Here is a 13947-nt window from a genome sequence, read left to right on the forward strand (position 1 = left end):
GAGGGCCAGAGGGGAAAAGGGGTGGTGGTGAGAAAAAGTAGATGATAAAAGCACCCCAGTAAGCATCCCATCTCAACACCCACGCCCCCGGAGTGAGGGTGCAAGCATCCATCTGCCAAGGAGCACGTGCTCATCTGATGCTGCATTTCACGCAGGCTGAGAGGTAAGAACTCCAAGGCTGCTTTTACTTTCTATCCCAGAGACGTCAGAATGCTTCTGTGCACCCAGGCCCAGTGCCGCTGTGGCCTTTTATCATCACAACCATAAATCATGCGTAAAAATGAAAAATTAAAAACAAGATGTCACAGGGAATTCCCTGGTGGTCCACTGGTTAGGACTCGGCACTTCCACTGCTGTGCGCCCAGGTTCAATCCCCGGTCAGGGAACTAAGATCCTGCATGCCTCGTAGCATGGCCAAAAAAATAAAATAAAATAAAATAAAAACAAGAGGTCACAAAGCTTTTATATATAGAATGGATAAACAACAAGGTCCTACTGTATAGCACAGAGAACTATATTCAATATCCTATAATAATAAAAAAACAGTGAAATAATGCTATTTGCAGGGATATGGATGGCCCTAGAGATAGTCATACTGAATGAAGTAAGTCAGAGAAAGACAAATATCATATGATATCACTTATATGTGGAATCTAAAAAAAAAAATGGTACAAATGGACCTATTTATAAAATAGAAATTGAGTCACAGATGTAGAAAACAAACTTATGGTTACCAAGGGGGAAAGGGGCGGGGAGGGACAAATTGGGAGACTGGGATTGACATATACACACTACTATATATAAAACAGATAACTAATAAGAACCTACTATATAGCACAGGGAACTCTATTCAGTACTCTGTAATGACCTACATGGTAACAGAATCTAAAAAAGAGTGGGTATATGTATATGTATAACTGATTCACTTTGCTGTACAGCAGAAGCTAACACAACATTGTATATCAACTATGCTCCAATAAAAAGAAAGAAAAAATCTACATTTATATGAAACCATCACATTGTACACCTTAAATATGTACAATTTTTGTCAGTTATACCTCAATAAAGCTGAAAAACGATTTTTAAAAAATCCTATGATAAACCATAATGGAAAAGAATACAAAAAAAAAAAGAATGTATATATGTGTATAACGGAACCACTTTGCTCGACAGCAGAAATTAACGTAACATTGTAAATCAACTAGACTTCAATTAAAAAAAAAAAAGATGTCACAAGCAGTCAGGAAAATGTGAAGAGCACTGACAGTCCACCAAAGAGCACATCTTGGGACTTCCCTTGTGGCACAGTGGTTAAAACTCCGCACTCCCATTGCAGGGGCCCAGGTTCGATCCCCGGTCAGGGAACTAGATCCCACATGCATGCCGCAACTAAGAGTTCACATGCCACAACTAAGGAGACTGTGTGTGGCAACTATGGACCCAGAGAGCCACAACTAAGGAGCTCATGTGCTTCAACTAAAGAAGCCCGTCTGCTGCAACTAAGGAGCCCATGAACCACAACTAAGGAGCCCACCTGCTGCAACTAAGAGCCGGTGCAACCAAATAAATAAATAAATATTTTTTAAAGAAAGAGCACATCTTCACCAGGTTTTTTGCTGTTGTTTGTTGTTTCATGCGGTAAAATATACATAACAAATTTACCACTTTAATGATCTCTAAGTGCACAATGCAGCAGCATTCAGTACATTCACACTGTTGCACAACCAGCCACGTCCATCTCATCACTGAGTTTTTAACCCAATGCAGATGTGCTATTTCCCTCCATTTTCTTTTTCTTTTTTTTCTTCTAAAACAGGCATCATTTTGCAATCAGGAGAAAGGACAGAGACATTAAAATACGGACACACACAAGGCGGCGAGGATGGAAAGTGAAATCGGGGTCTCTGACCTGAAGTCCTCGGAGCCGGCAGAGCAGATGTACTGGTCTAAGTAATTCCACTTGTACTCCTCCAGCCGCTCGTGTGAGAATTCCACCCAACAGGAGACAAACTCCGAGTCTGAGTGGGAGGGGCAGAGGCTGTAGGTGTAGTGGATCTGGGCAGATTCGTAAGGGTACCTGAAAAACAAAGGGTGTGGCCTGAGGTCCAAACAAGGATCCCCCCCTCCCCCCAAGTCTCCTGTACCTTTTCTGTCTCAAGACACTTAGCAGTATCCTTGGCACTCAACCCTCGACCACAGTAACCAAAACTCATCCCAGGGAACTGGTAATGGAGATTTCTCAGTTCTTCTTAAACTTTCTCATTCTTCTAGCCTCATACTCTTTATTTTTAATTGGCATGTTAAGACTCATGCTAAACATTATAAGCTGGATCAAATCCCTTTTGGAAGTAGGTGAGCTACAACCATAAAATACAACCCTAGAGAGCAAAACAGTAACTCTGAAAGAAAAACCAATTACTCAACCTCCTTGGTTTGAATTACATGTTATACACATAATTCAGTATGTGGACAGTATGTGTTAGAAACATAACTTAGTAGTTTGACATAATTTAGGACAGAGCTGGAAACTTTAAATACCCAAGGACTCACTTGGGAAGGTATCGTGTCACTGTGATCATCTTATCCTTCAGTGTGACTTTGTGGAAAGTTCTGCCCATGCTCAGCCAGTACTGGTCTTCCTCCTCAGGGCGGTTTCGGGACACAAGGCCTAATAGGGAAAAAAACAAATAATTTCCTCCATCTGGTTGAGGGTCATTCCTTTAACAGGCAATTGCTTCTCTTCCATATAGATTTAGAAAAGGAGAAACAAAAGAGGCAACACTTTCTTTCCAGGGGCAGTTTCATGGAAAAGAAATATTCTTGGTTTAAAAAAAAAAAAAAAAAGTCCTGAAGTGGGCAGATTTTTCCGTTACTGAACCAGCCAGCAGGAGGTTAGAGCCTGGGGGTGCCTACAACAGCTGGCCGAACAGCCCAATGCCTCGTCCTCTGTGAAGGAAAGTTCCGGAGTAGATGTTAATTGGCTAAAATGGAACTCCACTCCCCTCAGGCACAAGCTGCCACCCGGCATCTGAGGCCCTCAACCGCGGGGGTGGCCAACCTAGCTTTCGGCCCTCAGCCCCCATGACGCCCACACTGCTGCACCACGTTTCAGACTTATTTGCTCAAATTTCCTTCTCCAAACATTTGCTCCTGTTGCTTCTTCTGCCTTCTCTTCCTGGGCGACTGTCGAAATCCTAGGGATCATTTAAGGTCACCATCAAATGCCACTTCCTCCAGAAAGCTATCAGACCCTATCAGCGGTGAATTCTACCCTGGATGTAGCTCCTTGTGTGCCTCTGTCTCACACCCTGACAAACCAAAAGTTCCAGGAGGCCAGGACCCAAATCTTGTTCGTCTTTGTATTTTCAGTAGCACCTGATAAAGTGCTATTTCACAGAAAAGGAAGTAGGCAACCTGGATGGAGCCACTGACACGAAAAGCAGATTCATCCCACTGCTCTTGGGATAAGAACAAAATCCTTCACGTGGGCCTGTGCAGACTGGGTCTCCTGACATCTCCGGCCACATTGCTGGCTTATTCCCAGTGCTCTCCACGCCAGTCTTCTTTCGGGTGCCTAGAAAGTCTCATGAGGTCTTCCAGCCAACAGGGCCTTTGCACATACTAACCCTGCTGCCTGGCATGCTTGGCCCACCTGTTCCTGCCCTCCACTCCTCTCTCACTAAAAACTCCTGCATGTGTTTCAGGTACAGCAGCAGCTCAAACATCAACTCCTCAAAGAAGCCGCCCCTGACTCTCCAGACCAGATCAGGTCCTGTATTAAATATTCTCGCAGCCCTCTGATTTTCCCCTCACAGTCTTTATTGCAACGTGGAATTGTATATCATAGTTTGACTAATGTTATTTTCCCCCACAGAGCAGGAGCTTCAAAAATATTAATGAGGGGCTTCCCTGGTGGCTCAGTGGTTGAGAGTCCACCTGCCAACGCAGGGGACACGGGTTCGTGCCCCGGTCCGGGAAGATCCCACATGCCACGGAGCGGCTGGGTCCATGAGCCATGGCCGCTGAGCCGGCGCGTCCGGAGCCTATGCTCCGCAACGGGAGAGGCCACAACAGTGAGAGGCCCGCGTACCGCAAAAAAAAAAACTAATGAGGACTTCCCTGGTGGTGCAGTGGTTAAGAATCTGCCTGCCAGTGCAGGGGACACGGGTTCGATCCCTGGACCAGGAAGATCCCACATGTGGCGGAGCAACTAAGCCTGTGCGCCACAACTACTGAGCCTGCGCTCTAGAGCTCACGTGCCACAACTACTGAAGCCCACTCACTCTAGGGCCCGTGCTCCACAACAAGAGAAGCCACCGCAATGAGAAGCCGGTGCACCGCAACAAAGAGTAGCCCCTACTCGCCACAACTAGAGAAAGCCCGCACGCAGCAATGAAGACCCAACAGAGCCAAAAGAAAAAATACTAATGAACGAATGAATGAACACAGTCATATATTCATCAAGGCACACTGTCGTACACCAGGCACAGTGGTTTTCGTGGTGGAGGACAACAAGATGCAGCTGAAATCATCCTGGCACTCAGAAAGGTTACTATTCAGTACAGTCTATAATGTGCGAAAAAGGCATCACGTGATACATATCACAAGGGGCTTTTAGAGAAAATCCAGAGGGAATCCAAAGCTTTGTCGTGAACAACAGGACCTGGACCGGAGGACTGCTAAGCTCCCATTAACAGGTCCACGCTTCTTTGATCCTCTAACCAGAGGAGATTTTTTTTAAATTTTTGGTTGCTTTGGGTCTTCATTGCTGCGCACGGGCTTTTCTCTAGTTGCGGTGTGCGGGCTTCTCATTGCAGTGGCTTCTCTTGTTGCGGAGCACAGGCTCTAGGCAAGTGGGCTTCAGTAGTTTCATCACGCAGGCTCAGTAGTTGTGGCTCCGGGCTCTAGAGCGCAGGCTCAGTAGCTGTGGCACATGGGCCTAGCTGCTCCGTGGCATGTGGGATCTTCCCAGACCAGGCTCGAACACGTGTCCCCTGCATTGGCAGGCAGATTCCTAACTACTGCGCCACCAGGGGAGTCCCCAGAGGAACTTTAATGAAGCCAAAGATGGCCTGAGGTTTGGTGCTGGCTGGTTAGGGAGGAGGGGAGCTCATTATCTACAAGGAGGAAGCAGGGGACTATCAGATGCTCAGTGATGGTTCCAGGAAGTGACCGCCGCTGTGTGGTTCCAGGCCCCTGCATGTAATTCTCGCTGCCTGACTTGTTTCAGAGGAGCCCTCCAGAGCCCAGCTCTGACTCAGCCGGTGCCACTGAGTCTCCGCCACTCACTAGCCTCTGCCACTCAGGGACAAACCATCCCGGCTTCAAGTCACTGAGCTGCAGTGACAAACAAGAGAACATGAATCCAGAATAGGAAAAAAACCCAAAAAACAACAAGTATAAACTTGAGATTCAGGTAACATGAGAAGACCTACTGTGTCAGGCCCTGTGTGAGACATAAACCCAGGCTCCTGGGTCTGGAATATTCACCCTGTAGTTTGACAGCTCAGCCCCTGCTTGGCTGCCTGGGACCCCGAGGTACTGCTCAAGCCAGGCTGGAACTTCCTGAACTTGGTCATACCCTCTACCTTAAAAGGAGAGTTTTAAGATAACTCTGAACCCAGTGGAGAGTTTAATTCTCATGTAAAGTTAGATTTAGAGGCAAAAAAATGTGTGTTAAAAACAATGACTCCTAAATGTATGTATTCCCTACTATCTTGAGAACATGCTTGCACAAACTTAGTAGAGAAGAGAAACTACAGTCCAAAGAGGACAGCTCACCACGGCCATAGAGCGGGCTGCTGCTGAGCGGGGGCGGGCCAGCGGGGCTGGGCTGCTGTGCCCTGGGCTGCACGATGATCTGGTAGCCCTGCATGAGCCGCTGGCAGACAAACTCCTCAAACACCTGCTGAGCCGTCATCTGCACACCTTCCTCGTCCCTCCTGAAAAGACAGACGGCTGTTCACAGGACATGCCTGGCCCAGGGCCGTGTGACACTCATAGAGTCCCCCGGTCCTTGGCTTCATCCCCACGAGCCAGCCCTGATGACCCTTCTGTGGTGGTAAGTGAAACTAACGATTTGTAAACCAGTCTTGGGAGAAACAAAAGCTGCGCGCCTTTCCTCTGCCACCAACCTGTCGATGTCGGCCTCTGGGAGGAGATCGTAGCAGCCCTCTGTGTAGTCATTCTGCAGGCCCTGGCGGTCGGGGAAGTAGTCCGTGGTGAGGGGGAGGCACGCCGGAGTAGTGAGAGACTTCCAGTCCACGCCAACTGTGCAACAGAAGCCTGGCACTACAGGGGGAGCAGACAGCGTCAGAACTGCCTCGTGTGAACAGGGAGGAAGGTACGTGTAGTCACCAGGCAGGTGTAGGATGGCGGGGTGGGGGGTGGGGGACAGGGGGAGGGACGAAGGGAGGGGGAAGGAGAAAGTAGGTGGTGACAGGTGATAAAATTGCCAGGAAAGGGGTGGGGGGGGGAGAAAGAGAGAGAAACAGAGGCTGTTAGACAACGCAGTGCTTATCCAATCCCATCATGCAAATGGGATGCACAGCCGATACTTTTCATTTTCTGCTGATCGTGAGCTACAGCCGCGATGCCAGTGAGGTTACCGCAGGGCAGGCCAGGCCAGGCAGTTACACATCGAAGCAAATCAACATTCCGAGACCGGAAGAGAGGCTCGAGCTGGAAGCCTCCCCTGGGCTGATGGAGAGGCTGGGTGGGGAGAGGAGGAGAGCGCAGCCGGATTTTGGAGCTGGATTTTGGAGCGAATAGCACACGGGAGCAGAATTCAGGAACACTTTCAGGATGGCAAAAATAAGTCACAGATCCAAAAGGGTAGGAAGAGGAATCAAGGAAGGATGTCTGGGAGTTACAAGGCCGGAACTTTAGGAGACAGAGTTTAACAATCTAGAAATGAAAGCTGCCATCAGCAGAGTGGGCCCGACCACATGGGTCTGTCCAAAACCTCCTGCTCTTTGGGTAAAGCAGGGTTTCTCCACCTTGGGGCATGAAGGCTATTCTAGACCAGATAACTCTTTGTTGTGGGGGCTGTCCTGGGCATTGTAGGATGTGAGCAGCATCCCTGGTCCCTACTCACTAGATGCCAGTGACATCTTCTGGTTGTGAAAACCAAAAATGTCTGTAGACGTGACCAAATGTGCCCTGAAGTGCAAAATATTCCCCGGTTGAGAATCAGAGTTAAAGTAATGGGGCGGTAATCTCTCTCAAGTCATTTAAGTGAAAATTATTTGTCAAATCTCCATGCGAGGGAGCAACGAGCAACAGAAACACTCCGCGCCTCTGCCTCTGCATTCCCAGTGAGACCCTCACGCACCTCACTTCTCGTGGTGCCCTGTGACTTACCGTGTGCTGTACCCCCTCACATCACCTCCTCCGAGCAGGTGTGGAGGCATCATCGGCCCCTTTAAACACCTGGCCGAGCCGAACCCACCACAGGTCACAGGGCCAGAAGCCACTCTGCTCAGGGATCTTTCCTCCATACAGTGACCGACACACACCACCCAGGGCAACAGAGCCTCCCTGAGCCCGGAGTTAGGGACAAGAAGGGGATTGCACCCTGAGTCCCAGCAGGAAACAGGCCCTGTGTGGCAGCCCTGCTTTGGGGAAGATGACTTGACCTGCAACAGGCCTAACTCCATGGTCTCCACTCCAGGTCCTGGGCTGACTTTTGGTTGCTTGGTTTGAATTTTATTTTATTGTGGTAAGAACACTTAGCGTGAGATCTACCATCTTAGCAAATTTTTAAGTGTAGTGGAGGGTAGGGTGAGGCAGGGTGGGATGAATTGGGAGAATGGGATTGACATATATACACTAATATGTATAAAATAGATAACTAATAAGAACCTGCTGTATAATAAATAAAAATAAATAAAATTTAAAAAAACAAACAACAACAACAAAATTTGTAAGTGTCCAATTCAGTATTGTTAACTGAGGACGGTGCCGAGCAGCAGGTCTCCAGAACTTACTCATCTCCCAGGACTGAAGCTTTACGCCCACCAATCAGCAACACCCCCCCTACTGCCCACCTCCCCACAGGTCCCAGGCAATCACCACTCCACTCTCTGAGTCTATGCTTTTGACTCTATACAGGTCTTGTTAACTCCTTAATACTTCAAGAACTCAAAACACAGCCAAGGGGGAAGGGGGGAGGGAGAGGGATGGACTGGGAGTTTGGGGTTGGTAGATGCAAACTATTACATTTAGGACAGATAAACGACAAGGTCCTAATGTATAGCACAGGGAACTATACTCAGTCTCCTGTGATAAACCATAATGCAAAAGAATATGGAAAAAAAAAGTCTATATGTGTATAACCGAGTCACTTTGCTGTACAGCAGAGATTGGCACAATGTTGTAAATCAACTAGACTTCAATTAAAAAATAAATAAATTTTTTTAAAAAACGACACAGCCCACGATAACCTAGTTAACACCTCAATTCCCCATAGGGCAGACAAGGGCTGAATTTGTTCACATTTCTTGGTTAGAACCAGCAGCAGAAGGTGGGCACACAATGCAGCCCCCGTGGGGAGGCCAGAAACAGAAGACACTCTATCACTGTGCCTTCTTACATCGTTCTGGCCGTCACCAGCTTCCTGACCCTCAAGATTATAAAAACCTTTTAGAAATGGTGTCTGCGGGCACACACTGAGATACGGAGAATTCAAACCCCGTGGTGAGAAAAGCTCCCGATTCTTAGCTTGATGATGTTCTTTTCATGGGTAAAAGGTCTGTGTGGCCTCTTTTCTACCTCCAGTATCTTCAGGCCCTGCAGAGGCCTCTGAGGAGGTCCCACCTCAGAATCATTCAGTTAACAGTAATAAACACAGATGACAAAATCCAGTGCTGGGGTTGTAGAGAAGAAAACAGGCTCATCTATTCAGGGCTGGCAGCTTTCTAGAAAACAATCAATCTGCCAACTATTCCTTGGAATATATTCCGAGGATCTGAACCAAGAGAAAAAAACACACCCACTGCACCATGCATTATATGCTAAAAAACTAGAAATCACCCAAATGGCCACCATTAAGACATGATTATCCAAAGCACGATTTAATAATGTGTTTGATATTGCCATGAAAAATGACCAGTATGCCGGACCTGGAGAAGTAGTGAAATGATTGTTAAGTTCCTTAAAAGTGGGGATAAAAAGACTTGGTGATGTACATATATCCACTGGTCACAGTGAAGTAAAGCAAAATCGACCAAGCAGTAGAATTTTTTTTTTCTGGTCTTTTGCTATTGTTGATATTTAGATGCTCAGCTATTTCAATAGACAAGGATGATCAAAGCAAATGCAACCCAGACAAACACTTCCAACTACAGGGATGCAAACAGTTTCAGGTCTTATTCCTTCCGACTTCTCCCCAGAGCCATCATTAAGCATTTGAGAGCCAAGGCCAGCTCTGGGAATTCCGCTACCCTTCCTGTGTGGCCCCGAATCACATTCCAGAACAGGTCATTTGGCCTCCCTGCCACTCATGTTCCATCGGAGAGGCTGCAGAGTCTCCCCTCTCCCCTCACCACCCAGAGACATGTGAACTTCCAGACCATTCTCTTCCCAAAGAGCTCCCTCTTGCTCCCCCAGTGCCTTGACCATCCACCCCCACGCCCCCACCTCCCTGCCACCTTCCCCCGTCAGCAGGCCCCTCTTACTTGGGTCTGGAGAGGTAGAAACACTGTCCTCTAAAGAATCCTTATTCTGGGTCCTAGGATTCATACCTGTGGAAAGATGAAAAGAATCTGTGTCAGTGAGACTCATTCTGCAATAAAAGTTCTGACCAGTTATGGTTTTTAAAAAAAGCCCCAAACTGTAGCTAAAAATAAAAAACCAAGTACAAATTCTGTGCTGAGTATCTCCAACAGCACAAAAGAATCCATCAAAGAAAAACAAGCAATCTAAAGTTCGGGAAGGAGCCAGAACTTTACTCTGAGGTTATCAATACTGTTCGCCTAATGGGACCTTTAGGGCACATGCACAAAAGCAAACAGCAACCCACCACTTAGAATAAGAAACGGGACGGGGCTTCCCTGGTGGTGCAGTGGTTGAGAGTCTGCCTGCCGACACAGGGGACACGGGTTCGTGCCCCGGTCCGGGAAGATCCCACATGCCGCAGAGCGGCTGGGCCTGTGAGCCATGGCCGCTGAGCCTGTGCGTCTGGAGCCTGTGCTCCTCAACGGGAGAGGCCACAAAAGTGAGAGGCCCGTGTACCGCAAAAAGAAAAAAAAACAGAAACAGGACGAATTTCAAAGTAATTTCAACTAATTAGAGCAACCTTTAGCAAACACAAGATGACCTATTTAAATTTAGTCCACTTAACAGTCATCCTCTGAAACTTTCTTTCCTGAATCATGGCTTCCTGGAATATGACTTATGCATTGAAATGCAATGCATTTCAATGCAACTTATTGACTGAAAAGTAATAGAACTAATTTCAAAACACACATTTCAATATTTAAATGTCCCTTTCAGGGCTTCCCTGGTAGCGCAGCGGTTAATCCGCCTGCCAGTGCAGGCGGACACAGGTTCGAGCCCTGGTCCGGGAAGGTCCCACATGCCACGGAGCAACTAAGCCCGTGCGCCACAACTACTGAGCCTGCACTCTGGAGCCCGTGCTCCGCAACAAGAGAAGCCACCGCAATGAAGAGTAGTCCCCTCTCGCCGCAACTAGAGAAAGCCCACCTGCAGCAACAAAGACCCAACGCAGCCAAAAATAAATAAAAATTTAAAAATTAAATGTCCCTTTCAAAACACATTTACTAGGGAATTCCCTGTCAGTCCAGTGGTGAGGACACCGCGTTTTCACTGCCAAGGGCAGGGGTTCAATCCCTGGTTGGGGAACTAAGATCCCGAAAGCCGCGCGTTTACATTTACTAGAAAATTAGGATAGGACTGGAAAGATCCTCACAAAACTGTCAACAGTGGCTATCTCCTAGAAGAAAGCTGGAGGAAGTGGTGGGAGGGAAAGGAGATCTTTGGCTTTTTACTGTAAATACTTTCGTGTCAGCTGAATCTTTTCTAACAAGAACAAATACTTACAAATCCCTTGTGAAATTTTTGAAAGGACAAGCTACGACCTGTGAGAAAGTATTTGCAAATCGCACCTCTGGCAGAGGACATGTATCCAGAACACATAAAGAACTCTAAAAACTCCAGAGCAGGAGAACAACCTGATGAGGAAATGGGCAAAAGATATGGACACACATACAGAAGGCACGTGAAAAGATGCTCAATGTCATTAGTCATTAGAGAAATGGCAAATCAGAAGTTCGGTGGGATACCTCTGCACCCGGGTCTCTTGGGATGGCTAGAAGGACTGCTCAAGCCAAGTGCTGACCAGGATGTGCAGCAACAGAAACCCTTATCCACTGATTGTAGGAATACAAAATGGCACACCACTTTGGAAAACAGTTTTGCAGTTTCTTTAAAGGTTAAACATATATTGACCATTTGACCCAGCGATCCCACTCCTAGGAATTCACCTAAGAGAAATGAAGATTGATGCTTACACAAAAACCTGTTATGTAAGTTATGTAAGTGTGGCTTTATTCACAACCCAAATGTCTTCCACCTGGTGAAGGGATAAACTAATACGTCTATACAATGGAATAAGATATGGCAATAAAAAGTACTGAACACGACTGGGGATGCCGGCAACAACTTGGATGAATCTCGAATTACGCTCAGTGAAAGAAGCCAGACTCAGAAGGCTTCAAGTTGTATGATTCCATGTGCAAGACTTGCTGGGAGAGACTAAAGGGACAGAGAACAGATCGGTGGTTGCCGGGGAGGAGGGAGGGATTGAGTACAAAGAAGCAGCACAAAGAATCTGAGGGGTAATGGAAATGTTCTGTATCTTGATGTTTTTGTTGGTGCTTATGACTCTATGCATTTGTCAAAACTCATAGAACTGTACACTAAACAGAGTGAATTTTACTGTATGTAAATTTAAAAGTAAATATTTTTTTTTTTAATTCAGAAAGATGATGTCACTTGGCCAAAACAATTTTAGAACTTCTTTTTTGGAGCTGCCTTCAGTAGATTTTTAAAAATTACTAGCTATCATAATAAGAAGATACAATCTATTAAGTCAGAAAAATAACAGTGCTTCATTTTATTCAAACCCACACTGAGGCAAATGTGAGGTAGGTGTTATCCCTTTTCCACAGATAAAGAAACTGAGGCACAGAGAAGTTAAGTAAGTAACTGAAGATCACACAGTAAGGAAGTGACACCTGCATTTAGACTCTTTCTGCGCAACTCCACAGATGCTTTATTTCCTGACTATCCAAATGGGGCACCAGTTTTCATCTACTGAAAACGTTATCTGTTCTCTGCCAACAGCCAAAAGCCATTTGTAGCTAAATTTTCTGAAAAAGCTAGCCTGACTGACAGCATCCATTTTCACACAAACACAAAGCATAACAAAGAAGAAGCAATGGGGTGGTTTTTCTTGTCTGGCCTGAGAACTGGTATGAAGGCAATTATAAAACCGGCATTCTCCGAGCGATGCGAGCAATAGGAGAATTACTAATACATCGCCTCATGGGTTTGGATTCTAAATTTCATCATCAGAGCACCTTTTTTTTTTTTTTTTAACCCAATCCAGACTTCGTCTACAAGAACTGAAATTCTTACCCTCATAAAGAAACAGTTCAACTTAAGAATTGTGTGAGCAATTGTTTGAGTTCAAAGAGGCAACCCATCAAAGGGTTCTCGGAGCACCTCTGGCTTCTAGGCCCAGAGCAGACCTGCCCATCTCTAAGTGATAAAGCATGTTCAGCCTTTTGTGCCTCCCCTGTCTTCCGTCCCCAAACACATTTTATTTGAAAGAAATGAAAAGAATTTAATGAAAAGAATTAGAAGAAATAAATATTTTAAAGGCTTCTTCGAAGCTACTTTCACAGTTTCCTTGCAGCTCAAGCCCAGCACACAGCCTCTCCCTGCAGCTCTGCCTCTGAGGCTCAGCTTTAGGCCCGCAGACTCACCACTGGCATGTGAAGAACCCAACGACCTGGGAGGGCGGTGGGGAGACCTCCTGGGCGGGCAGCTCTGCTCCAACCCAACATTTGGGAATGAACCTCACTCTCAAAGTTGAAAGCCAGACGCACCGCTCGGGGAGCCAATGCTCAGAAGAGCCAACTCAGCTCTGTCTCTTTTGACAGCTGTTCGGAGTCAAGCAGTGTGAATGTGTTCTCTGGTTGCTAATGTTTGGCCAAAAAAGGTAATCCGTGTGGGGCCTCTGGGGCTGCTTCCAGGGGACACCTGTGCCTGGGGCGAGTCACTTCTTCTCTCTGGGCTACAGAGATGGTACTTCCCCACAAACACCCAGCCTGGCCTGGGTGAGTAACTGTGCGCTCTGATTTACTTTGCCTGGTAGCTCTCGGTCCAAATCTGCTGCACGTATCTAAAACTCAACACAAACACCAAGTTGCAGATTCAGAGTCCCGACAGTAAAGAGAAAGAAAACTTGGCGTCCACTGATTTTCTTTATCAAAATTCTCTAGCACAGTTCCCCCCATCAGGGGGATGACACTGACAAGTCTTATAAACGGGTGCCCAGTTAAAGAAACAGAGGGATAAATGCTGCCTGCCCAGACCAACCAACAACCTGGTTCCTGCTGGGCAGCACAGGGCCAGGAGGGAAACCCGCAGAGATCCCAGCCCTGTGAATCACAACTCACCTATGAGTCAGGTCCAAATGCAGGCGAAATCGGAGTCACGCCTGCATGCCTGCACATGGTGCAAACCGCCAAGGCCAGAAGGCAGAGGTGGGTCACAGATGAGGTTTTCCCATTTCTCTTCCATTTTTTAATGAGGGAAATGTTCACTAGTTTTGTTTCGGCCCCCACTTTGTCCCCAGACAAGGACCCAATGTGATAATTTTGCCCTGAAGGAACCCGATCTACTTCTGGTCCTTCAACA

General features: G+C 46.8%; 1 protein-coding gene and 1 long non-coding RNA gene across 11 annotated transcripts in view; one reads left to right on the forward strand and one right to left on the reverse strand.

Moving 5' to 3' along the window:
- DEPDC5 (DEP domain containing 5, GATOR1 subcomplex subunit) overlaps positions 1–13947 on the reverse strand; it is a 93486-nt gene that overhangs the window by 35999 nt on the left and 43540 nt on the right. For 6 of the 10 annotated variants that reach the window (XM_033412801.2, XM_049698030.1, XM_033412805.2 and 3 more), the window contains 5 exons: positions 9678–9743; positions 6135–6318; positions 5782–5942; positions 2551–2668; positions 1910–2077 (listed from right to left, as the gene is read on the reverse strand). In XM_033412801.2, coding sequence (XP_033268692.1) covers positions 1910–2077; positions 2551–2668; positions 5782–5942; positions 6135–6318; positions 9678–9743 — 697 coding nt within the window. The remainder of the gene's footprint in view (positions 1–1909; positions 2078–2550; positions 2669–5781; positions 5943–6134; positions 6319–9677; positions 9744–13947) is intronic. The other 4 variants (XM_033412802.2, XM_004283678.4, XM_033412806.2 and 1 more) reach the window with 1 other exon arrangement.
- Positions 4–4687, forward strand: LOC125961263 (uncharacterized). The gene is made up of 3 exons (XR_007471712.1): positions 4–163; positions 1817–1938; positions 3705–4687. It is a non-coding gene; the product is annotated as an uncharacterized LOC125961263 (long non-coding RNA).

This window comes from Orcinus orca, chromosome 15, assembly GCF_937001465.1.
Source record: "Orcinus orca chromosome 15, mOrcOrc1.1, whole genome shotgun sequence".
NCBI lineage: Eukaryota > Metazoa > Chordata > Mammalia > Artiodactyla > Delphinidae > Orcinus > Orcinus orca.